General features: G+C 42.7%; 2 protein-coding genes across 3 annotated transcripts in view; both read left to right on the top strand.

The window, feature by feature from the left end:
* Positions 1-3,805, top strand: part of Pik3c2b (phosphatidylinositol-4-phosphate 3-kinase catalytic subunit type 2 beta) — a 62,369-nt gene extending 58,564 nt beyond the window's left edge. For both annotated transcript variants that reach the window (XM_013360815.4, XM_040278611.2), the window contains 2 exons: positions 1,084-1,212; positions 1,750-3,805. In XM_013360815.4, coding sequence (XP_013216269.2) covers positions 1,084-1,212; positions 1,750-1,938 — 318 coding nt within the window. In that variant the 3' untranslated portion in view covers positions 1,939-3,805. The remainder of the gene's footprint in view (positions 1-1,083; positions 1,213-1,749) is intronic.
* Positions 3,806-15,078: 11,273 nt separating this feature from the next.
* Positions 15,079-24,206, top strand: Ppp1r15b (protein phosphatase 1 regulatory subunit 15B). Its single transcript, XM_005330304.5, is given in 3 exon segments — positions 15,079-17,610; positions 21,580-21,759; positions 21,761-24,206. Coding segments are annotated over 3 exon segments (2,151 nt in total). The 5' UTR covers positions 15,079-15,690; the 3' UTR covers positions 21,812-24,206.
* The last annotated feature ends 1,642 nt before the right edge of the window (positions 24,207-25,848 follow it).

Below are 25,848 nucleotides of genomic sequence, written 5' to 3'. Positions count from 1 at the left end.
AATACTTGCCGTGTGCTGCCCCCCAAGTTAGGTATTCTGTGTAGGTTGGAGCAGTGGGACATAGAGCCAGGAGCATGAGCTTTGGAGTCAGGAACCTTGCTTCCGCTTTCATGCCGTCATTCATTCATTGGCTCAACCAATGATCATCTAGCGCCTGCTGTACACCAGGCCCTCAGGAGAAAACCACACAAAACTCTGCTTTCAGGGCATTTACAATCTCACTGGAAAAGGTGGACAGATAAAAAGACCAGTAAAATAGTCAGCATATAAGATGGAGGTAAGAGCTGGGAAAGAAATAGAGAAGGAATCCAGGGCAGAACGAGGGGAATGGCAGTTTATACTGAGTGGCCTCATGGATGAGGAAGGATCGTAGCAAAGGTGAGAAGAGATCCCATCTGAGGGAGGAGTGTTTCAGGAAGAGGGAGCAATGACCTTCAAGAGCCCCAAGTGGGAACCCGCAGAATGTTTCAGTAATGGCAAGAGCCCAGTGGCTGAAGTGATGGAGCAAAGGGCAGAGGAGCGGAGCTTGAGGTTGGAGAGGGTGTGGTGGACTAGTCCTGGGCCATAAGCTGTAAAAAGATCAAGTTTGGCAGATGGGTCATTTCTCATTGCTGGAATATATAGCTTAATGTGCCACGGGTTGGATCCAACCAAAAAAGGATTTAATATGTTAATATGGTGAATCACTAGTTGGCTGACCTTGAACAAGGGAACTTAATCGCTCTGACTCATAGCTCCACCTCTTAGGAGTTAAATAGACCAAATGACAAAATAGCATCATAAGAAGATGCCTTGGGGCTGGGGTGGGATGTGGGGGGGGGAGCGGGATGGCTCATTCAATACAGACCACATTATGGGATGACCTGAGCATTTGGATCTGATTGATGTAGGATACCTAACAGGATCACGGTAGATATTTTTATCAGAATGGTGTGAGCTGGAAGCTGCCAAACAAATTAGGTGTGCGCTGCAGGAAGCCAGATGTGGAGAGGAAGTCTGGCTCAGGGTGTCATCACAGGCATTGTGCGGAAGAGACAGAGGCTGTAAGAATCTTCATCTTTTTTTTTTTTAATTTAATTTTAGCAACAGCTTCAGGATGGGAACGACCCTGACCCCTATGTGAAGATTTACCTCCTTCCTGACCCCCAGAAAACCACTAAAAGGAAAACCAAAGTGGCCCGGAAAACCTGCAACCCTACCTACAATGAGATGGTGTGTAGGGGACGTAGCGGGGCTGGGCAGGGTTTGGCAAACTATGCCTGTTCCTAAAAAGAAAGTTGCATTGGGACATGCCACACTTGTGATTTAGGCATCGTCTGTGACGGCTTTCATGTAGCAACGGCAGGCTTGAGTAGTTTTGGCACAGACTCTACTTCGAAAGCCTAGAAATATTTGCCATGTGTTCCTTTACATAAAAAGCCTCTGACCCTTCGGGTTGGGAGTCCAGAACAGAGGTCTGAGCCCTGTCCTGCGGGGAGCAGGAGCAAGCGAGTCCTGGGCTGGAAATGACCAGTGCCCCCAATAAAATGCCTTCACCTGCTTTAACTCTAAGCAGAGAACAAAGTTCTCAAATGCCTCCCTTGGATTCTGGGTGCTTCCTGTATTCCCTTGGGCTCTGCTGGTCTGAAGAAATCAAAAGTGGTCTCAGTCACAGCCAGATCCCACCAACAGGGACCTGAGCACCTCCCTGTCCCCTGTGGCCTGTGCCCCTTCCCTCTCTCACCACGGCCCTGTCCCCTGTGTTTGCAGTTGGTGTATGATGGGATTCCCAAGGGAGACCTGCGGCAGCGGGAGCTCCAGCTGAGCGTGCTAAGTGAGCAAGGATTCTGGGAGAACGTCCTCCTCGGGGAGGTGCACATCCGCCTGCGGGAGCTGGACCTGGCCCAGGAGAAGACTGGCTGGTTCGCGCTGGGGTCTCGGGGTCATGGGACCTTGTGAGCCCATGGGAGCCACAGCCCGGGACCTCCAGCTGGTCACTGGACCCGGGGCAGTGGACTCTCCCCCGCTCTGCCGTTTAACTCAGGAAGGGGCGGCGTTCTTAGTGGGCCTCCTCCTCCGTCCAGGTGGACCTGGCCTCCATGAGAAGAGGCAGGGAGAGTCGGGTGCTCTCTGCCAGCCCTTCCTCTGCGGACTGAGCTTGAGTTGCTGGTTTGTGCTGAGCAGCCCCTTGGAAGCTGAGAGGCTGCAGCAGAGTTTTAAGTTTACCTTGTGTCAAGGGAGCAATGCCTGGTTTGGGGTGTGTGTGGGGTGGGCTGGACGAGGTAGCATTTGAGGGGAGGGTGGGTGGATATCTTTATTTTTATTTTTAAAAAATGAAATAGTAATGTTGTCCTAACTGGGACAGGAAGCTTTTTTGCGAGAAGGGACGTACATATGCCTCAGAAGGCAAGAGGGCAAGACTCTTTGGACTTTTGTATGGTTAAGGTTCTTATTGGACTTTTCCCTAGGATTTTTGTTTTTGTTTTTGTTTTTTTTCTAGCTGTAGGAATTATTTGAGGAGGGGCCTAGTGGATCTCGGTCAATGCCCCCCCTGTCTGAGGGCAGGTTGGAGAGGGACAGGGAGGGTGGCCTGTGCTGGACCGAGGCCTGCACCACTGGGCTGTTCTGATTTTGCCTCCAAAGGAGAGCGACACGATACCTACATGTGTAAGGAAGGGCCTTCCATGTCGGGGTCCTGCCAAGGACCCGTATTCAGGGACCCATGCTCTGTAGGGGGAGGGGGGTTTCCCATCTCCCCTTCTTTGTTAGGACTCAGCCTGAATACTGTCCCTCCCCCCGCCCCTCTAGCCCTCTTGGCCCTGCAGTGGGCCCTGTCGTCCCTGTGAATACGCTGGGGGCACTTCCCCATAGGTTTCCCCCTTTTTCCTAGTGGGGCAGAATGGTGGGATACCCAAGGGTGCCCTGGCCCCAGGCGGAGGCCTCTAGGTGGCAGGTGCCAGGGTTGCTGCCTGCTGCTTAGTTTCTGAGGGCATCCCCGCCTCCCCCCACTTCTTCCAGCCGAGCTGCTTCTCTTCCCAAATTCATTTCTGTCACGTTTTCTAAGAATTTCCCTCCCTCTGTGGGGCCATCAACCTACATAGTCTGGAGCCAAAGGGATGCCCATCTGAAGCAAAGCATCATGGGGCGAGGGGTTCCGCCCACCCCCTTATTATTCCCAGCGATTGGTCAGGAGGCTCAATGGGAGCCGTGGTTGTCACACTGGAGCTGAGCTCAGGGGCTGGGAGGGAGGGACCTGGGGCTCTTACCTCTCTATACTCTTTATTCCCTAACAGATGGATTTAAATTTCACTGTTGCGTTTCTCCCCCAAGGGTTGTCTTCCTTCAGAAAGAGAAAAGAGGGAGAGACTCTGGATTTGATATTAAATTTTTAAACCCCACTTGGCTGGATGTGTCCCTTGAGTGGGGAAAGGAGTGAAGAGGACATTCGGCACACTGTCCCCTACCAGCCTCCTCCCCAACTCCAAGGGTCAAAAATTCCCTTTTTTTCTGACTCTTTCCATTGCCAAGAAAGAAGCTCCATTCATTGAAGCCACAGAACAGCAAGGAAGTTTCCATCTTTGTCTTACATTTTAAAAGCCAGGGATAAGCTGGCTGCAGAGGAGACGGGCTGGGGGAGAGGGAAACGGCAAAACTATTCCAGATGTATGGACCATAAATGTTACTGGCTTTTTGCCCGTAGCACATTTTGACTCTACGCTCCTGATGTAAAGAGGTCTGTGTACTGTACCCACTTCCCAAACCCCTTGTATCTTCTACTTTCTCTGGAATTGTATTTTCTAATAAATGACATTTGAGAAAAACGAAACTACCATTTTAAACATGGATGTGTAAAGGTTTAGATGACAGCCTATGATGCACAAGATGAAGAATAATGATAGGGGTTTTACAAATGGTAACATGTATGTGCCCTCCTGGCTCAATGCTGAAGGCAATTTCACCTTTGTCAGATGAATCTAGCCTCAGAAGAACTTCACCAGATACACATGATTATCCCCATTTTTCAAATGAGGAAACTAAAGGTCTGAGAGATTAAGTAACTTGCCTGAGGGCACACAGCCAGTCAGTCTTGGAACTAGAATTTGAACCCAGGTTTGTTTGATTCTGAAGGCAAATGTATTATGCAACCACTGGAGTTGATGTACTATTTGATAGTTTCCAGAGTGTTTTAATATATATTATGTCTTGTTTTTGTTTTAAAATACAGTCACTTCGGGAAGTAGCTATGGCTCATTAATTCTGTCAATACTGAGTGTATTGGTGCTACCTAGTGGCATGTCTTCACTCACAGTGTGAGGGTGCATCTGGAATTATACACTGTTTCCTGTACCAGATCTGCAGCTGAAGGTTATAGAAATAAATTAAAACAATTAATTGCATTTAAGAAGTTTAAACTGGGCATGGTATCAAGTGCCTGTTAATCCCAGCAACTCTGGAGGCTGAGACAGGAAGATTCCAAGTTGGAGGCCAGCCTGGACAAATTAGCAGAATACTATCTCAAAAACTTTAAAGTAGGGCGTGGTGGCACACACCTGTAATCCCAGCAGCTAGGGAGGCTGAGGTCAGAGGATTGCAAGTTCAAAACCAGCAAAAGCCAGGCCCTAAGCAACTCAGTGAGATACTGTCTCTAAATAAAATACAAAATAGGGCTGGGGGTGTGGCTCAGTGGCTGAGTACCCCTGTACTGGGGGCGGGGGAGTTTACTATCTAGTGCTGTTTAGCCAACTCCATTTTATAAAAGAAACTGAACCTCTTGGGGCGCCTGGTACTATCAAGCTGTTAGACCAGAATTATAGCCCAGAAGTGAACCCCCAAATGGAGGATGCAGGGGGTGTAACCCTTGTTCAAACATTTTACCCAGAAGTTGTTAAAAACTCTCCGGTGAGGAGTCTTATTTCATGCTGGGGAATTTTGTGGCGTTTCCAGGGAATTTTGCAGCAGTAAACAGTAGAAATGTTACCTGTTATGTTTCTAAGTGCCTTTGAGGGGTTATGGCTGTTCTGGACAAGTCCCTATGGATCTTTTAAAAGTTAAAACTTGAGTCTGGCAAGAGTCTTAGTTAAGGATATTTCCTGGCCAAGTGGAGTAGAAACCTGAACCTCCTGAGGGAGGAGTGGGAATGAGAGCTGGGGGTGGGGGACAGGGGTTGCTGGAGAGCAGGGAACAACAGAGGCCCAGGAGGCCAGGTTTTCCCACTTCAAAGAGGTGATGAAAACCAAGTTACCCAACTTGCTGGGATTTGGAGGGGAAAGATTAGATTGGATTTCAAAGGTTAACAACAACAACAAAAAGTAGCATTTTTAAGTGGATGGGTAATTCTCTGGCTGGGACTTGTCTGAAGTATCTGATCAGGTAGACAACACTGAGGGCCCTGGGGCAGGTGAGGTGTCAGGCGCACTGTGGCTACTCAGATGACCCAGGTGTGGATCCTGTCCTCAAGGAACTTAGTATAGCAAGGGAGGCAGTCACCCCTCTGTATTGGTGGCTCTGTATTTCAACCAAGGATGAAAAATATTTATATAAAAAAAAAAAAAAGAATTGCATCTAAGCTGAACAAGTGCAGATTTTTTTTTTTTTTAATTTTGGTCAGCATTCCCTAAACTATGCAGTCTTACAATTAATTGTTTACATAACATTTACACTATGTTAGGCAATATAAGTAATCTGGACATGAGTTAAATATGTGGAGGATTGGATAGGTTATGTGCAAATACTAGGCCATTTTGTATAATAAGAGACTTGAGATTCGGGGATATTGGTAATTGCAGGAGGTCCTGAAACAAAAACCCACCTCCATGCCCAGGGACAACTGCAATTGACAGTGACAAAGGGAAAGAGGAGGGGTGGTATGGGCAGAGGGGGCTTCACAGAGGAGATATTTGAACTGAGTTTTAAAGTCTCATTTTTTTTCCTTTTCTTTCTTTTTAATATTTATTTTTTCGTTGTAGTTGGATACAATATAATTAATTAATTAATGATATTAGGCGAGCGCTCTACTGCTGAGCCACAACCCCAGCCCTTATGTTAGATACAGCATTAATCTCTAGGATTTATAAATAACTCAAAAAAACTTAACAACAACAAAAAGCCCAAATAACGCAATCAATAAATGGGCAAAGAACTGAACAGGCACTTCATAGAAGAAATATGATTGGTCAACAAATACATGAAAAATGTTCAACATCTCTAGCAATTAGAGAAATGCAAACTAAAATCACGCTGAAGGGCGGGGCTATAGCTCAGTGGCAGAGTGCTTGGTTCAGTGGTGAAGTACTGGGTTGGATCCTAAGCACCACATAAATAAATAAAATAAAGGTCCAATGACAACTAAAAAATATTAAACACACACACAAACACTTGAGATTCCGTCTCACTCCAGTCAGAACGGCAATTATCAAGAATACAAGTAACAAACATTGGCAAGGATGTCGGGGAAAGGTCCCCTCAGACATTGCTGATGAGACTGCAAATTGGTGCAACCACTCTGGAAAGCAGTACGGAGATTCCTCAGAAAACTTGGAATGGAACCACCGTTTGACCCAGTTATCCCACTCCTCAGTATATACCCAAAGGGCTTAAAATCAGCATACTCTAGTGACATGGCCACATTGATGCTTAAAGCAGCTCAATTCACAATAGCTAAACTATGGAGCCAACCTAGGTGCCCTTCAATAATAGAATGGATAAAGAAAATGTGATAAATATAATACACGACGGAATATTATGCATCCACAAAGAAAAATGAAATTATGGCATTTGCTAGTAAATGGATGGAACTAGAGATTATCATGCTCAGTGAAATAAGCCAATCCCCAAAAACCAAATGTTTTCTCTGATATGTGGATGATAATTCACAATAAGGTGAGGGGGTGGGGGGAAGAATAGAAGTTCTGTGGATTAGACAAAGGGGAATGAAGGGAAGGGGTGGATAGGAAAGACAGTAGAATGAGTTGGACATAACTTTCCTAAGTTCACATATGAATACACAACCATTGAAACTCCATATCATGTACAACCATAAGAATGGGATCCTAATTAGAATAAGTTATACTCCATGTATGGAAAATATGTCAAAATACACACTACTGTCATGTGTATCTAAAAAGAACAATTTTTTTTTTTTAAAGTCAGCACTCTGGACTTTATTAATAGAGTAAAGGGGATGCCATTGGTGGGTTTTGAGAAAAGGTGGCAGTGTTGCTATTTTCTTTTTGTAGTACTGGGGGTTGGATCCAGGGGGCATGCTAGGTAAGTTATTTCTACTACTGACTTATATCCCCAACCCTTTTTGTCTTATTTTGAGGCAGGGTCTTCCTAAATTGCCCAAGGCTGGCCTTGAACTTGCAATCCTGCCTCAGCCTCCTGAGTACCAGGGATTGCAGGTATGGCCACCGCCAGGCCCAATTTATAAGAGATCATTGTGGGACTGAGGGTGTAGCTCAATGGTAGAGTGCTCGCCTAAGCATGAGGCCCTGGATTCTGCTGCCCTGGGTTCAATTCCAGAAAGGGAAAGAGGAGTCACAGATGAACCTGGGACTGGGAGTTTAGTTCAATGGTAAAGCAGGTAGGTGCTTAGAGTTAATGTGGAAAAGCCTAGTCAAGACCTTTGACTTAATTATGGTAAGTTTGAGACACCCAATAGACACCCAGTTGGAGAAGGAGTAGAAGGGAATCTGAAGTCCAAGGGAGAGTTGTCTGGAGTTTAGATAGGGAACTCTTCAGAATGTAGGCTGCCTTTAATTCCATGGAACTGGACGAGATCACTCAGGTTTGAGAAGCCAGGAAAACAGGAGGGACTGAGGCCAACATTCAGAGGAAGAAGCAGGCACTGAAATGATAGGAAAACCAGACGAATGGTATTGGGGGAAAACTAAAGAGATATGGTCAGTTTCCCAGGGCTGCCTTGCCAAGCACCCCACACTGACTGGCTTTCAAACAGAAACTTGCCTCATAGCTCTGGAGGCTGAAGTCCCAAGGTCAAGGAGTCAGCAGGGTTTGTTTCACCAGAGGAAGAATCTGATCCAGGCCTCTCTCCTAGTTGATGGTTACTTGCTGGCAATCTTTGGTATTTCTGGGCTTAGAGAGACACACCACCCTGATCTTGGCCTTCATGTCCACGTGGCATTCTCCCCATGTGCATGCAAGTGACCTTGTCCAGCTTCCCCTTTTAACCAAGATACCCTGGTATTGGATTAGGCCCCCACCCTAACTGCTTCCACTTCACTTGATTATGTGCAAAGAACTTATTTTCAAATAAGGCCACATTGGGAAGTCCTGGCTAGGGTTTCAATATCTTTTGGGGGAGAACAATTCATTGCCTAACAATCAAGAGACTAGATATAGCAAAATATTTTTGGTGGCCTTGACAACAGCTGCTTGGATGAGTAGGTTGAAGAGAGACCAGGTGAGGAGAAAGTGGAGACTGAGCCTAGACAACTCTAGAGAAATTTAGCGGAAGTGGTGCAGATTCTTGGAGGGGCATATATCTGGGAGGGTTTTTGAAGATAGGTGATATTAAGCTACGCTAATATAAACGAGATACTAGTGAAAGAGAAACTTTACAAGAGAGAAGGGATGACAGAGGCCAGGATTCCTTGAGCAGAAATGAAGGGCTAAGATCCAGGAAGCTTCTTGGCTCGTGATGAAATTGAAGGCAGCGTATGGGGTCCAGATGCAGGTGGATTTGTCAGGGAACGATGAAGTGGTTATATTTGGGTCTATTTTCTCAACAAAGAATGAGACAGGAATTGTAAACTGAGAATGTGTTTTTGAGGAATCAAATATGTGTTTATGGGCATGCTGGAAATTTGAAGAAACAGTCTCCCAGTGTGGGCGAAGCAGAGCTTATAGGAACTATTGTGGGAGGGGCTGGCATTCCCAGGAGTAGTGATCACAGTGGGAAGTGCCTTGGTCAGCATGCTTGAGTGATTTTCTCCAGCAATGACTCACTGCATGAATGTAAGTGCAGGATGAGTAGGTAGCTGGGTTGGATTTTTTCTTTTTTTTTTTTGGAACCCAGGATTGAACCCAGGGGCACTTAACCACTGAGCCACATCCCTAGACCTTTTTTATATTTTATTTAGAGACAAGGTCTCACTTAGGGCCTCGATAAGTTGTTGAGGCTGACTTTGACCTTGTGATCCTCTTGCCTCAGCCTCCAGAGCCATTGAGATTACAGGTGTGCATCACCACGCTGGCCAGCTGGCTTGGAATTTTTTCCTGAGAAGAATGTTGGAGGAGGAGAGGGGCAAGAGATAGGAAGGATTCTGTAGGGAGTTAGTGGGTCAAAGAAGAGAGCAAAGAAGGCAATGAGTCACCAAAAGAGTGGCAATGGGAATGGCCCGTGGTCTCTGAGGGGTTAAGTAGCTGAACAGGGATCAGAACAAATGAGTCAGAAAGAGGAAGTGGCAGCCAGAGTGTGGGATCCTCGGAAATCAGATTTTGGAGGCGGTGCCAACTCTGAAGAAATACTCAAAAGCTACATATCTTTTACCTCAGGCCTGGCAAAATCTTTTCAAATAAACACAATGAACCGAGGTTGTAAGGATCTTCTGCCAAAGAGCCAGTCAGCTTGCCAGTGCGGGGACTTCTTGTCTTCCCCGGCTTGTACACTGCCAGGGCAACATGCTGTTATCTCTGCACAGAGCCCCCAGCTGACAGCAGGCAGGGAGGGCGACTCACTCACTCTTCATCTTCCAGGGAGACTCAGGGCCAAAGCTTTATGATTGCGTTTTTTCCCTCTAGAACAGCTTCCAAGGTAAGGAAGACAGTAACTAAATGAGGAACAGGAAGCCCATTCCATAAAGTTTTAAGAAAAAAATTTTAGGCCCCTGGGGTATCACTCAATGAAAATATTGAGAGGGGACTTAAGAATCTTTGTTATAAGGAAGATTACTACTATTGCATTTATGTATTTATGTATTTATGTATTTATGTTAGTACTGGGGATTGAACTCAGGGGCACTCGACCCCTGAGCCACATCCCCAGTCCTATTGTTTATGTGATTCAGAGACAAAGTCTCTGAGTTGCTTAGCACCTCACTTTTGCTGAGGCTAGATTTGAACTCAAAATCCTCCTGCCTCAGCCTCCAAGCTGCTGGGATTACAGGTTTGTACTACTGTGCCCAGCTACTACTATTTTAAAGTATTTCTTACCAGGCATGGTAGTGCACTCCTGTATCCTACCTACCCAGGAGGCTGAGGCAGGAGGATTGCAAGTTTAAGGCCAGCCTGGGCAATTTAATGGGACCCTGTAGCAAGATAAAACTTTAAAAAGGGATGGGGATATGGCTTAGTGGTAAAGTACCCCTGGGTTGAATCCCCAATACCAAATCAGTAAATTAAAAAAAAAAACTATTTCTCTTCCATTTATTAAATATTACTGGGAACCTATTTTGTGCTAGTAAGCACATTAGACCAGTCATTTTTATTTGTTTATTCATTTTACTGCCAGGGATTGAACCCAGAAGTGCTTAACCACTAAGCCATATCCCTGACCCTTTTCTTTTATATTTTATTTAGAGACAGGGTCTTTTTTTAATATTTATTTTTTAGTTGTAGTTGAATACGATATCTTTATTTCACTTATTTATCTTTATGTGGTACTGAGGATCCAACTCAGTACCTCACACATGGCTGGCGAGCACGCTACCACTTGAGCCACAGCCCCAGCCGGAGAGAGGGTCTTGCTGAGTTGCTTAGGGCCTCGCTAAATTGCTGAGACTGGCTTTGAATTCAAGATCCTCCTGCCTTAGCCTCCCAAACGGCTGGGATTACAGGCATGCACCACTGTGCCTGGATAATGTTATACTCTTAAATACTGAAGACCCCAAGGAAACTTCTTTGTGTGGATTATATCTATCTATATTTGTTAATTTTGAACTTGAAACCGAGGAATTTAAAAATAATAAGCCAGCCAGTCACAGTGGAATGTACTTGTAATCCTAGTACTTAGGAGGTTGAGGCAGGAGGATCAAGTTTAAGGCCAGCCTCAGCAATTTAGCAAGTCCCAGTCTCAAAATTTTAAAAAATTAAAAAGAGCTGGGAGTGTTGCTCAATGGTAGAGCACTCCTGTGCTCAATCCCCACTACCACAATAAATAAGTAAATCAAAAATGAAAAACCCCATTACATGTTAATGTAAGTAACATTTTTAATTAAAAATTATTATTATTTTTTTAATATTTATTTTTCAGTTGTAGTTTGGTCACAGTTCTTTTATTTATTTATTTTTATGTGGTGCTGAGGATCAAACCCAGGTTCTCGAACGTGCAAGGCAAGTGCTCTACTGCTGAGCCACAACCCCAGCCCCTAATTAAAAATTATTTTTCAAAACAAAAATGTGTATCAGGAACAGTAGTATTGTTGTACATTTTTTCCAAATGCCTTTACCATCTGGCTTAATAGAAAACAGCAGGAATTTGATACTTAGCTGCTTTTACTTTAATCTGTTGCCAGATCACACACCATGTATCCCATGTATCCTGCAGACTTCATTGTAAGTTTATGAGAATGAGAAAGGAAAATAAAAGCTTAGAATTATTATGAAAATTTTTTTTTTTCCTAGTAAGGATCCTCTGAAAGGATTTCAAGATGACAGCTTCAAGGGAACCTATATCACTGGAAATCAGGGAAGTGAAACTCCAAACCTCAGGTCTTGTGTTCTGATGAATGAAAATTTACAGTCAGATACCAAAAGTCATGCAAGAGAACTTTATTATAAGTAAAAGTGAGTGAACTGAAAGTAAAAGCAAAGTGAGGCTCAAGCAGAGAGCACTCTCAAGACAGAGAGGGTGGGCTGTCTCAGAGCAGAGAACAGCCTGTCTCCGATTTTATTACTGTTTGCTGATTACCAGGAGAGCTGGGGACCACCTTCTGTACTCTTTGCCAATCAGGTGTTCAACTCCTACTTCACATGGGGTGGTGGGCCTTAGTTGGTCCACTCTCCAGAATTGTCATGATGGCCTTCCTATTTAGGGGGGTCTTAACCTATATGGTAATGTGGTCACTGGGGTCAGTAACTGGTCAGGAGTTACCTTAGTGCACCAGTGCTACTAAAGGAATCTTCCTTCCCAGACAATCAGAGACACTTATGGCCATATTCCTAATTTCACATCCACCTCAGTGGACCCTGTCAAGAGTCAGTCCCATTAATCTTTTTCTCTTGATGTGATTTCCAATTAGCTCCTTTGCTTCTGTTTATTTTCTACAAATTAACTCTAACCCTTTGCATTCTCATCTACTTTGGAAGTAGTTTAAAGAAGACCCTCAAATAATTTAAAGAACGCTCTTGACCTTGCCATGTGTTTCATTGTTCATGGCTAGCTGCTACCTAACATGTAAACCATACTTTAGGAACCAAAGGTATTAGGATACAGCCCTCAAGTTGCTCAGGAACCTGCAGGAGTGAACATTTATAGGGATATAGACTGCAATGTGTTAAAAATGTATTAGTATAAGTGCTGGGAGGGATCAATTAATTCCGTCTGGAAGGTCAGCAAAGGCTTCAAGCAGATGTTGACATATGAGTTGGACCTTGAAGCAGGAGTAGGTTTAAGAAAACAAGGTGAGGGCTTTCCTGGCTTAGAAACAGTTCCAGGAAAGACATGAAATCAGGAGCACTGATAAGTCCAGTGTTCTAGAGCATAACAAGCAGGAAGAAAAGACAGGGAAGAGGAGGCTGGAGGAGTACTCTGGAGGGACAAGCTGAATAGAGTCTTTCTTCTTCAGGCAATGGGAAACAATTGAAGATTGTCAAGTAGAACACCAACAGAACATTGGCTAATGTTTGTGCTGCTACTCTATCTGGGCTAGGCACTGGATTAGGAATGCAGTTCTCTTACCAATTCCTGAATTACTTACTGCATTAGCCTCAGTTTACAACAAAAGACACAGAGGTTTCCAGCAATTAATTCACATACTTGAATTTCTATTATGTAAACTGACTCCTATCATTGATACATTTTTCTAAAGATTTTAGGATTGAGAAACTTATCTATTTTCAGATATGGATAATAACAAGGATAAATAATAGAAATTGAGGGCCTTTTTGCTTCGTAGAAAGAAGTAGCTCTTCCTTCAAAAAGCCCAATAAAGCAATGAATCAGAATGTCACTGGTCGGCCGGGCGCGGTGGCACTTGCCAGTAATCCCAGCGTCTTTGGCTGCTGAGGTACAAGGATCCAGAGTTCAAAGCCAGTGAGGCAGTAAGCAATTTAGCGAGATCCTGTCTCTAAATAAAATACAAAATAGGGCTGGGATGTGGCTTAGTGGTCGAGTGCCCCTGAGTTCAATCCCCGGTACACCCCCCACAAAATAAAATAAAATGAACAAGAATATCAATGGCCTTTTTTTTTAAGTTGTGGATGGACACAATATCTTTATTCATTTATTTATTTTTATGAGTGCTGAGGATCGAACAAGTGCTCTACCACAGAACTATAGTCCCAGCCCTCAATGGTCATTCTTGAACACAGGAACCACACCTGGAGGTTAACCTATAGCTATGTTAATGAGCAGCAGCAAGGCCTATTTCCAATGTAAAAGACCTTGAGATGCTCCTGTGGAGGCTCACCTGCGGGAACACTTCCAGCCAACTCCTTTGTCCCACAGGTGAAGATGGAAAGGAGGAGATACACCCTGGATACTTTTTCAAGGCCTATTTTACATACATTTTGCTCCATGCTTTACCTAGAAACATACATAAACTCCTAAACTTGCACACCAATATGGGTTATTCGGCTATCTGGCCCCCTCATGGTGGCAGTTCTATCTCTTCTGGCTTAAATAAATCCTGCTTCATTTACTCTTCCTTTCCATGATAGTCCACTTGGGAGACCTGACCCCAGAGGAAATTGCGGAAGCCGGTTTCTGCAAGAGCAGCAGTGGGCCTGCCCTTGGCCCACAAAAGATCTTGCTGCAGGCCCTAGTTCTCATAATTACTAGTCCCTCTATAATAGGCCCTGGACTTCAACCCTTCAGGGCTGCCACCGGCCGCCTATAATCCCAGCAGCTGAGGAGGCTGAAGCAGGAGGAGCACAAGTTCATCGCCAGCCTCAGCAATTTAGGAAGACCCTGTATCAAAATAGAATTTTAAAAGAGCTGGGGATGTGACTCAATGAGTTCAATCCTCAGTAAAAAAGAAAAAAAAAAAGTTTTAGCAGAAATAAGGAAATGAACTAAGACCAAACTCACAAGAGAGAATCAAATACAGCATCTAAAATTACCAGACTTTTTTTTTTTTTTTTTTTCCCTAAGAACTGTAGTCACCTGTGTTCACTACTTTGGTGTTGTACCCTGCGGTTCTGGTTGTTCAGGAAGTAATATAAATTGAATATGATGCCTGCTGGGAAGCAAAAAAAAAAAAAAAAAGTAAACAGTTTGGGGGACTAAGTCTCTTCCCACCACCGTGAATTCGGTTTGCACTGTAATAGTCCAACAGGGAGGCACCTGAGTTTTCTTTCGAGGTGGGTTATGATGCCAGTTGGATGTTGAAAGGTCTCAAACCTAGATATCAGGCAACATCAAGTAGAACTTAGAAGCCTTTTGGGGACAGAAATGCACAAGAATGAATGGTTTTTCACTCCTATTATTCACTCCAGATGTTTGTCCTGTGTTTGTTCAATACAGCATTGCCCAACTCATTCAGATCTCGGGGTGATGGTATTTAGCGCTCAACAACTGAACCCAGGGATGCTTAATCATTGAGTCACATCCCCAGCTCTTTTAAAATTCTATTTTGATACAGGGTCTCCCTAAATTGCTGAGGCTGCCCTTGAACTTGTGATCCTCCTGCTTCAGCCTCCTCATCTTGCTGGGATTATAGGCATGTGCCCCACGGCTAAAACGTTCTGATAGCCTTGAACACCAATATGCATAAGCCTAAATTGAGTGTTTACACCTCCCCCTCCGCGTGCAGAGCACGTAAAAGGGCTCGGTGGATTCCCTGGTTATCTCTAACCCTCCGATCTTTGCGAGCCTAGCCTTTAACCCAGAGGGCGGAGGGCGCGGTCTCCTAGGAGACCGCGGCGATTCGCCGCGCATGCGTACGGCCTGCGCCAGGCTGATGCAACCTCCCGCGTGCGAGCTGCTTTACCCAGAGTAAGGAAGCCGACAGGGACCTCTGGCGAGACCAATCTTCTGCCACGCGGAAGTGTGAGGAAAGACCCGCCCCCACCCCCAGGGCTCTGCAAATGACGTCGGGAGGTGTGGGGCTGGTGGCGTAGACGCCGGCCGTCCTTCGTCTTATCCGGTGGTTTCTGGCTGTACTGCTTTGGCGCCGGACCTGCGGCCATCTTGGGCTTCGCTTCTACTCGCGCCGGCCAGCCTACCCAGCCCTTCCGGTGTCTCGCGGTCTCGGGGCTTTGCAGAGGTCCGCGTCTCCGAGGAAGTCGCCGCCACGGGAGGGCTCCTATCTATGGTGGAGAGGCCTCGCGCGGACTAGGACGCCTCCTTCCCCGCCAGGATGGATGTCGCCTCAGCCGTCGCCTCCTGCGTGAGCCGCCCCGCTCGGTGGTCTGTCGCCCGTTGCCGAAGCCGCTGCCCTCTGTGGCTCTTCTGCTGGCGCTGGGATCGGCCTGGAGCCCCGACTCCGCCGCTGGGCGCGGCCAAGGCTGTTTAGGCCTCCTCCCGAGTCCTGTCCGACCCGTAGCCGCTGAGCTCCGCCGTCTGCCCGAGAGATTGCCAAGAAAAAGAAGATGGAGCCGGCGACACATGGATGGCGGAAACAGTCGGCCCCTCCGGCCGGCTCCTGGTTCCGGCTGCCCTTCTTTCCTCGGCGATCGCAAGCAGGCTTTTCCAAGTTCCCGGTACGTCCTGCTCCTGAAAACTCCGGGGAGCCCACACCACCTTCCTCTTCCCAGCCCGAGGCTCGGACCAGCTACTGGGCGAAGCTGTTTTCCCCGCTCCTGTCACCGCTCCCCAGCTTGCTTCAGAAGTTGCTGATTTGGATCCAGCTTTTCAGTGGCATAATTCCGACCAGATGGCTAGATTTCGCCGGAGGCTACAGCGCCCTGAGAGCCTTGAGGGGACGAGAGGCAACAGCTGCCCCCGCAGGACAGAAAACTTTGAGTTCGCTCCGGCTGGACCCGTCGGACAGCACGGTTGCCAGTTCCCTTGATTGGCTAGAGGAGGGGATCCTCTGGCAGTGCTCGTCCTCAGACCTAGAATTGGAGCTTAAAGCCCAGGGAAAGACTTTGGACCCTGCAGCACACGCATTTCTCCTGGAGCAGCAGCTGTGGGGAGTGGAGCTGTTGCCAGGTAGCCTTCAAGCCCGTCTGTTCCCTGACCGAGAACCTGGCTCTTCGCCCTCCAGGTCTCTAAGCGTTCAGCGCTTAGGCAATTTTAACGTCGTCTCCTATGTGCTGAACCCCATCTACCATGACTGTCTTCCCCGGCTAGAGCTCGGCTGTCAGAACAGCGCTGGAAGTGGCGAGCTGGTTGATTTCCAGGCATTAATCCCAGAGAGCAGCTGCCTTTTTGAGGATCATTGTCCTCCCCAGCCACTGCGTGCAGAGATCTCCGCAGCTTCCTGGCAGGGCTGTCCACCTCTTTCTAGAGAAGGCTTGCCTGAAATCCAACACCTTCGTATGAAACGGCTGGAGTTCCTTCAGCAAGCTAGCAAGGGCCAAGAGTTACCCTCCCCTGACCAAGATAATGGCTACCACAGCCTGGAGGAGGAACACAACCTTCTCCGATTGGATCTGAACCACCGCACGGATAATCCTACACAGCCTGTTCCCCTTGAGCAAGCCATTCCTGGAACCACCCAGGAGCCCAGGGAGGAAAAAATAGAATTGTTGACTAAAGAGGTCCCACTTGGCTTGGAAAAGCAAAACCCTTCTGGAAGCTGTCCGTCTTGTGAGGTACCTGAGGAAAGAGAGCCTGAAGAGGACCAAGTCAGTGTGGTTGATTCCTCAGACATAGAAGATGATCTTCCCATTTCTGCCAGACCAGCTTGTAATAACAAATTGATAGATTACATTTTGGGAGGTGCATCCAGTGATTCGGAAACAAGTTCTGATTCAGAAGGTGAGGATTGGGAGGAGGAAGCTGAGGATGATGGTTTTGATAGTGATGGCTCACTGTCAGAATCAGACTTTGAACAAGACTCTGAAGGGCTTCACCTTTGGAACTCTTTCTACAGTGTAGATCCTTATAATCCCCAAAACTTTACAGCAACACTTCAGACTGCTGCCAGAGTTGTTCCTGGAGACCATTCTGATTCAAGGAGGGATTTGTCTGACAAGTCTGATGTTGGGAATTATCCCCAGTCTGAAATCCTTCCTGAGACATCTGACCTTAATTCTGGGGAGGAAGATGACTGGGAATCTAGTGCAGATGAGGCAGAAAACCTGCAACTGTGGAACTCTTTCTGTAATTCTGATGATCCCTACAACCTTTTGAATTTTAAAGCTCCTTTTCGAACATCAGGGAAAAAATGGAAAGGCTGTCAGGGTCCCCAGAGCTCATCCAAGTCCATGGTGGCCATTTCTGAGTGTCACACCTTACTTTCTTGTAAGGTGCAACTGTTGGGGGGCCAAGAAAATGATTGTCCAGACCTGGGACAGTGTGCGGTTCCTTCTGGAGAGAGACACATGCATATCAAAAGAAAAAAGGTTTGTTATTTTTAACATGTCTGATAATTTGTCTGGTTTGGATATAGTTCAATGTAGCAGCACAATTTACTTTTTTTAGGCATAGTTGTACATATTTTTGAGGAAGGCCTCTAAGCTCATAGCCTTGGAGTGAGAAATTTTCAAATGACCCCACTTCCCCTCCTGTGTAGAGAACTGTTCCCGTTTAAAAGGAAGATGCCAGTATATAAATGTTAGCAGTTAGGCAAACATTATTTTCATTTGGATTTGTGGCTCTGGACTCTTCCAACTTTTTACTCTCTTAGGGAACAGAAATATTAAACCTTGTGTATATATGATTAAATTTCTAGAAATTGAGAAGGTCCTAATATAGCCATAGAGGTTTAAAATGGATTTATTTGTGGTATTTTGTTTGCAGATGCTTAATTTATTTGCATGACAACAGTGTTTTCATTCCTGTTCGTTAGAGTCTGGAGGGATGATAACATACAGCAAGTCAGATATATCTGGTTGTTCGCCAGTAAAGAAAACACTAATTTTAGTATCAAACTTTTTGATGGTTTAAAAACAATACAGGAAGTGATACTGTCTTTTTCCTTAAGAATGAAATACTACTTAGCCCTGGCTTTTGAGATGGGGTCTTGCTAAGTTGCTTAGGGCCTTGCTAAATTGCTGAGGCTGGTCTTGACCTTGCAATCCTCCTGCCTCAGCCTTCAGAGCCACTGGGATTACAGGCATGTGGTATTGTGCCCAGCTGAAAATATCTTTAAATGGTAGTAGTCTTAATTTTTTTTAAATATTTTTTTTTAGTTGTAGTTGGACACAATACATTTATTTATTTATTTATATGTGGTGCTGAGGATCGAACCCAGTGCTGCACACATGCTAGGGGAGTGCCCTACCGCTAAACCACAATCCCAGCCCTAGTAGTCTTAATTTGTAGAAGCAGAGTAAGTCATATTAAAAGTTAAGTTTTGGGGCTGGGGATGTGGCTCAAGCGGTAGCGCGCTCGCCTAGCATGCGTGCGGCCCGGGTTCGATCCTCAGCAGCACCACATACCAACAAAGATGTTGTGTCCGCCGAGAACTGAGAAAAAATAAATAAATGTTAAAATTCTCTCTCTCTCTCTCTGTCCCCCTCTCTCTCTCAAAAAAAAAAAAAAAAAAAAAAAAAAAAATGTTTCAAAAAAAAAAAAAAAAAAAAAAAAAAGTTAAGTTTTATCTAGGCACAGTGGCACTGTAACCCAGTTACTTGGGAGACTGAGGCAGGAGGACTGCAAGTAAGTATAAAGGGCTGGGAATTTAGCTCAGTGGTAGAGTAACCCTGGGTTCAATCCTTAGTCCTCTAAAATAAAATTTGAGTTCATACTTTGTGACTTGATAAAAGGGCTTTTTCTTTATTCTTCCAAGGCCTCTCTGGCAAAAATGAGCAATTTAGAGTGAACAGGCAAGAAAGAAAGTGGTCATGGGGTGGCTGGGGATGTGACTCAGTGGGAGAGCAATTTGCTTGGCATGCATGAGGCTCTGGGATAGGTCCCCAGCACTGCAACATAAAGAAAGAAGCAGAGTGGGGCAGTGGGATGAGAACTTTGCATCTGGAGACCTGTGTGTGCTCCACTCCTATCTGGTTTAAGGCCAAGAGATTTGGGGAGACAGCCAGACCTGGGAAGTTACTTGACTCAAAGGCCTTGACCTACTTACTTATCTTGATGGTAATAATAATAATAATAAATGTTTACAAATATTGCAAGATTTATTGTTTTGTGGTGCTGGGAACCCAACCCAAGATCTCCTGCAGCCCAAGAACGAGCTCTATGTCCCCAGCCCAAGTTTTTGCAAAATTTCAGTGAGATAAATAAAGAAAACTCAGAATTCATTGCCTTGCCTTTGAATGGTTCCAGTCAATCTCATTTTAGCTTCAATAAAATTAAATGAGTAAATGGCTGTAAGACTGTTGATTATGAACTAGATGCAAACTTATAAAAGATAATGTCTAAGTATGATAAAATTATTTGGCAGTCTTTGACTACCTGCCATTCTTTAGTATATGGGAATAATGGATAGTGCCTGATTCTTCAAAGATGTCCTTCAGATCTAGAAGTTTAAAATAAATACCTCATGCCTGGCAAAATAGTGCAGATTGTGGAGCCAGACAGTTAGTGTTTGAATTCTGATTATACCACCTAAATGCTGTGTGATTTGGACATGTTAGTTAACCTCTCTTTTTCTGTTTGTACAATGGGGATGATATTAGTCCATGTATCTGTAGGGTTGATGTGAGAGTTAAATAAGATAAAAATTGTAAAGTTCTTAGAAAAGAGCTAAACAGTATAAAGTGCTTGTTGTTATTTATCTTAGTGACACAATGAATGAGTAACGACTAGAATGCAATAACTAGTAAGATGTTACACACAACTAATTGTCCTCGGGGGCATTTCTTGGCCTGATGTAAAGGGAACGAAAGTAGTAGTCCTCAGTGGGACTAGCTGATGTAACTGTTAAACATACTTTAAAGCAAGTATTTATCTTTGGAGTTTGCTATCTTTTAAAAAAAATAATTATTTTTATTATTGGACACAGTATCTGTATTTCATGTGGTGCTGAGGATCCAATCCAGTGCCTTACTCGTGCTAAGTGAGCACTCTACCACTGAGCCACAACCACAGCCCATGGAGTTTGCTATCTTAAAAAGAAACTTTTTTTTTCTTTCTAAATCATGTCATACATCACAAAGGATTAGGTATTAGAATGCCATTTGACTTTTTATTTATTTATTTATTTTGTGGTACTGGGAAGCGAAGTTAGGGCCTCATGCACCCCAGCCCCAAAAGAAACTTCTTTATAAAAAGTAAGTGGAGATTAAGTAGAAATTACTAATAATGAGTAGGGACTATTACTTATTACATGTCATCATGTATATTATAATGGTCACAGTTTCATGTACAGGTTGTGCCTCCCTAATCTGAAAACTCAAAATCTAAAACTTTGAAGTGGCAACATCATACTCGGGAACTTTTGGATTTTGGAGTATTTTAGATTTCAGATTTTTGATTAGGACACTCAACCAAGTAAACTTTATGTAAATATTCCAAAATCCAAAAAAATTCTGAAATCTGAAACATATCTGGTCCCAAATAGTTCAGATAAGGGACACTTACCTGAAAATATAGTTGATAGTATACTGAATACAAAGAATATTTTAAAATCTTAACTACAAAGTCTTTCATAGTAATTCAAACTTAAAGTACTAATTAGTACTAGTAAAAGTACTAATTTTGCTATATTTTGTTTACTAAATAATTTTCAGTATTCTGATTACAAAAGTAATAAAAATACTGATGATTCAAAAATTGGAAAGCACTGGAAAGTGATTTTCTTTTAAATAAGGAAAAATGAAGTAGAAATAAATAAATCTTGTTAAAGCCTTTGCTATGATAAAGCCATTGCCTTCCAGGGATATAGTGGTTGTTTTCTAAAATACATTGACATTGTGGGGAAAGAATATTATAGAATTGTATGTATTTCTCTAAGGATTAGAGAATAACAGGAATTAATAATAGCAAAAAAGTTTCAGTTCACCATCTGGATTTATTGTCTTGGCACTAAAAGCCAAGCACTGAGGTTGAGGAGACTGTGTGATGTCTATAGTTATATGAAAGACAGTTGAAAATTTCAGGGCATTTGGTCACTGTTTTGTCCAAACAAAACAGTGTCCTTTTTTAAAATTTCAGGTGATTTAAGATACTTGGACTTAAAAAAGAAGTAGTAGGGGCTGGGGCTGGGGCTGGGGCTTAGTAGTAGCACACTTGTCTAGCATGTGCGAGGCACTAGGTTCGATTCTCAGCACCACATAAATTTAAAAAAATAAAGGTCTATCAACAACTTAAATTTTTTTTTTTTTAACAAAGAAGTAGTAGCATAAAGGGTTATTGCTCTCAGTGCTGATTTTAAGATCCTGAAGAGTTGTTAAAATTAGTCTTTGTCTTTATAGGTAACCTTCCTTGAAGAAGTTACAGAGTATTATATAAGTGGTGATGAGGATCGCAAAGGACCATGGGAAGAATTTGCAAGGGATGGATGCAGGTTCCAGAAACGAATTCAAGAAACAGAAGATGCTATTGGATATTGCTTGACATTTGAGCACAGAGAAAGAATGTTTAATAGACTCCAGGAAACATGCTTCAAAAGACTTAATGTTTCTGAGCAACGTTAAGATGAGCTGACAGCCCATAGCCCTAGCATACACTACCTCTTACTTGAGAGGTTTTTGTTTAACACAAATACTGGCAGCTGTCTTTTGACTTTTTAAAAATTTTTCCCAACATATCCCACTTAGAAATGTGCAGGTTTAAGTCAGCCCTGATAATGAAGGATGGGTGATTTTTAATCTTCCTTTTTTGATTTTGTTGAATGTGTTTTTAACATTCTTTGCTTGAGGTGAAAAGGGGACCTTTGAATTATAATTTTGCACTTTCAAAACTTATTTTCTTGGGAAACAATATTTATAGGGCTTAGAGCTCATTTTCAGTTCTATTTTAAATTATGTATGCTTGTCAAAACACTTTGGGCTTTTTCTTGTTCCCTCCCCCCAACATCTGAAATTAATGGGCTTTGATGTTTTTCTGTACTTTTTTATTTCAGTGATTTGGCCTGTCTGCCTTATGGCTAAAAATAATAATCTTAGGTATGTTATCAACTTAAAACTATATTATCTTTTTTCAGAAAGTAATTATTTTGTTTCCATCCTTTCAAATGACTGGTAGAAAACATGTGGTGTTTTTTTTTTTTTTTTTTCCCCAAGTTCTACTTGAGATATTTCCAAAGACTGCCACAGAATGTGTGCATGCGGTACTCTCTGCTACTTTGGAAAGCTACATCTTTCTGCCAAATTTTAACATCTAATATATTTGATTTCTGCGTAAAATGTTCTTTGGAGAGGGATCTGAATATGTTATTGTAGGTCCCAGTTGAATGTGGTCCTTTGTATCTTTCAACAGGTATAGACTGTTAAATGTTCTAGAAAGTAATCACATTATAAGAATTTATTTTTTAAACTTAAAAGCCAAGAATTTTCCTAGGAGGAAGATAAAAGATGTCTCAGTAATTTGGTTTTGTTGTATATTATTCTGTCAACAGAAATCCAGTGTTAATATAATGCCTCAGCACTGTCACTTTAAAAACCTGTCAGGGTGACACTGTAAAAACTTGGAACTGGGCAGTTCTGAATTTTCAAGTTTGAAGTAAAAAATATATAAACTTCAGTTTATATCCAGGTTTATTATTTTCTACTATTTTAATAATGAGAGAAGCAATGGTTAGCCTATACTTCCCCAAAAGCATAACTATAGATTTAACATCTAGAAAGTCTTAATATCTTTAGCCCAAAGTTTACTTTTGAAGTCTTGATGTTGATTGGTTGGCTTTACATGGTGTGCATCTGTTAGGCTGAAGGAATATGAACCTACTCTTGAATGGTCTATTTTTCTGCCATGTGCCTCTCACCGCAGGTAAAGGCAAAATGTAATGTAAGTAGAACAGAAGATTGCTTAATTTTGAACTTACTTCAGTGTGAGGATGAATTTTTCAACAGAAGTGCTTGCAGGGTTACTACCTCAGTTTATAATCTACCTGGTCATTAATTTATTTCTATCTGGTTTGCTCTAAGAATTGCCTCCAGTGTTGATATATATATCTTCATTCATACACATACTGAGAGTGCATCACCATAGAAGTTGGTCCCATTTTTGCAGAGCCCTTATTCTGTGTGTTCTGTGCACGTCCGTTTTAGTTGTGATCCTGGGAGATGCATTTACAGAGTCCAGTATAATAAACACCATGAGAACAGGCTGGTTTCAGACACCAGCTGTCTGTTGGGAAGCAGGCACCATTTGCCTAGACTTGGTGACAATACCTAGACATTCTTTTGACTAAACCATGCTGTTGTTCAGCCACTGGGTTGTGGGTTGTGTTTTGTGTTTCCGAAATCTAGTACTCTGCATATTTGATGGGACATCTTTACATTCATTGGACTTTGGAAAATTGTTTCCTTGGGATTGTGCCCTTACTGTCAAAGAGTAAGAGCTTGGTTAAGAATTCTCCCATTTACTATCCTCCTTCAGGAAGGAATGGATGGTGACAAGTAGGACAGAAGGGACCATTTTAATGTTGATCTGGAGGAGAAAAAATTCAAGTCAATTTCATCCCGTTCCTAGATGGTAAAGTAAATAAGCCCTTCCCCCAATCTTAAAATCCTAGGAGGTTTTAACTCTAATGTTTTATACATTAAAGTCTTGTAATGGTGCTTTACGTGTCAATGTAGCATGTGAAAGACTTTGTACAGACAGGTAAAATTTCCATTTCTGAGTGACAAAATGTGATAATGACACCTCCTCTTCTGTAACTTGAAATCAAAACTATCAGATTTTATTTTTATATAATTTAAGGAAGGTGAAGTTAAGGGACTAGAAGACTTCTAAATTGGCTTCTTCAATTTAAATGTAATATGATTTAAATGTAACCAGTTGGGATTTTATAGCTAAAATTATATTTGTGTATATAACTTAACTAACCTGTAAATTGTAATAAATATATTTGCAATTATTAAAATGTTAAATGATATTTTGGTTCAATTTTATGTTGTATATTGGTTTTGGAATTTCTGAGCAGGATTTTCAGGGTTGAATCCTTTTGTAGGCACACTGTCGACTTAAAAGAGTTGGACAGTTTCTCTGACATGTAAATTGCACCTCAGCTCATTGAAGGCAAGTGTGGACAGATGAGTATCGTAACTGCAGATCCCATTTTAATAATGAAAAGGGAGAATTTATTTCTGAGAGTATGAATGTCTTTTCAAAGAGAAAAGATTTAATTCTAAAATGACCCCAGCTTTGAGTTCCACTGCAAAGAAAACTGTCAAATAAATGGAGTATTCACAGAGCAGTGAAAGTCACATGATGGGCGGAGCATAGCATTTCTCCTAAGTTACAGGGAAATCATCTGCTTCTTAGTTTTGTGCATTGTTATTTATAGTTGGTAAATCACAGGGTTTTCCCATTTATGAAATTAAATGAATGTGATGTAACATTAGGAAAAACCTAAACTTTTACCCAGAAAATAATACAAACATTCTCATTACATCAAGCCTACTAACGGATTAAGGAATAATAGCATTCTTAATTCGAGACTTTGGATCTTCCTAGGTAATGAAGAAAAGTTAGCTATATTTCTGAATTGGGAGGAAAGAAAACAATTTCAAAAAGTGAGTGGTTAGTACAAGATGTTTTGTTTGTTGATACTGGAGATTGAACTTAGGAGACTTTTATCACTGAGCTACATCCCCAGTCCCTTTTTATTTTTTATTTATTTTTTAAAAAAAGTTTTTTAGTTGTTGATGGACCTTTATTTTATTCATTTATTCATATGCAGTGCTGAGAATCAAACCAGTGCCTCACACATGTGAGGCAAGTGCTTTACCACTGAGCCACAACCCCAGCCCTTACTTTTTATTTTGAAACAGTTACTTAAGGCTTTACCAAGTTGCTAAGGCTAACTTTGAATTTGTGATTCTGCTTCAGCCTCCTAAATTGCTAGGATTACAGATGTGTGCCACTGCATCCAACATGGTTAGCACAAATTGAATTGACAGTCCTAGGTTATATTTTTATTTCCATCTTAGAAATAGAATTAAGCATATTTTTCTCTTTTCCCCAGCATAATAAAATAGCCACATTCACATCAAGCCAGATTTATTGCTCTTTCTATCCTGGTATCTTATAGAAATGGTACAGTTTTTCCTTTTTACTTTGCAGAAAGTTTAAAGCAAATATTTAATTGTTGATCTCAGACATGGATTTGGGAAGTGTGTGTGTGTGTGACTGGGGATTGAACTGAGCTATGTTCCCAGCCCTGGATTTGGGAATTTGGTGGTCTCTGTTATATTCTCCTTTGGAGGGAGACATTTCCTTTGGGCTCTTCTATATATCTTTTCAAAATAAAAATGGAACTATCTTCATTTTCTCATAAAATGCATAGTATTTATAAAATAATACAGAGATATACATAGGCATTCCTACATTTAAAAAAATGCTGCCCAGGTGCTTTTTGAGCTGAGAATTTTCTTTTATGTATTAAAAAGATGTTTGAGGGCTGGAGTTATAGTTCAGTGGTAGAGCACTTGCCTGGTATGTGTGAGGCACTGGGTTCCATTCTCAGCACCACATATAAATAAATAAAGGTCCATTGACAACTAAAAAATATATGT

Source organism: Ictidomys tridecemlineatus, chromosome 10 (assembly GCF_052094955.1).
Source record: "Ictidomys tridecemlineatus isolate mIctTri1 chromosome 10, mIctTri1.hap1, whole genome shotgun sequence".
NCBI classification, from domain to species: Eukaryota; Metazoa; Chordata; class Mammalia; order Rodentia; family Sciuridae; genus Ictidomys; species Ictidomys tridecemlineatus.
Note: the sequence above shows the minus strand (reverse complement) of the source record. Positions and strands in the feature narration are given on the sequence as shown.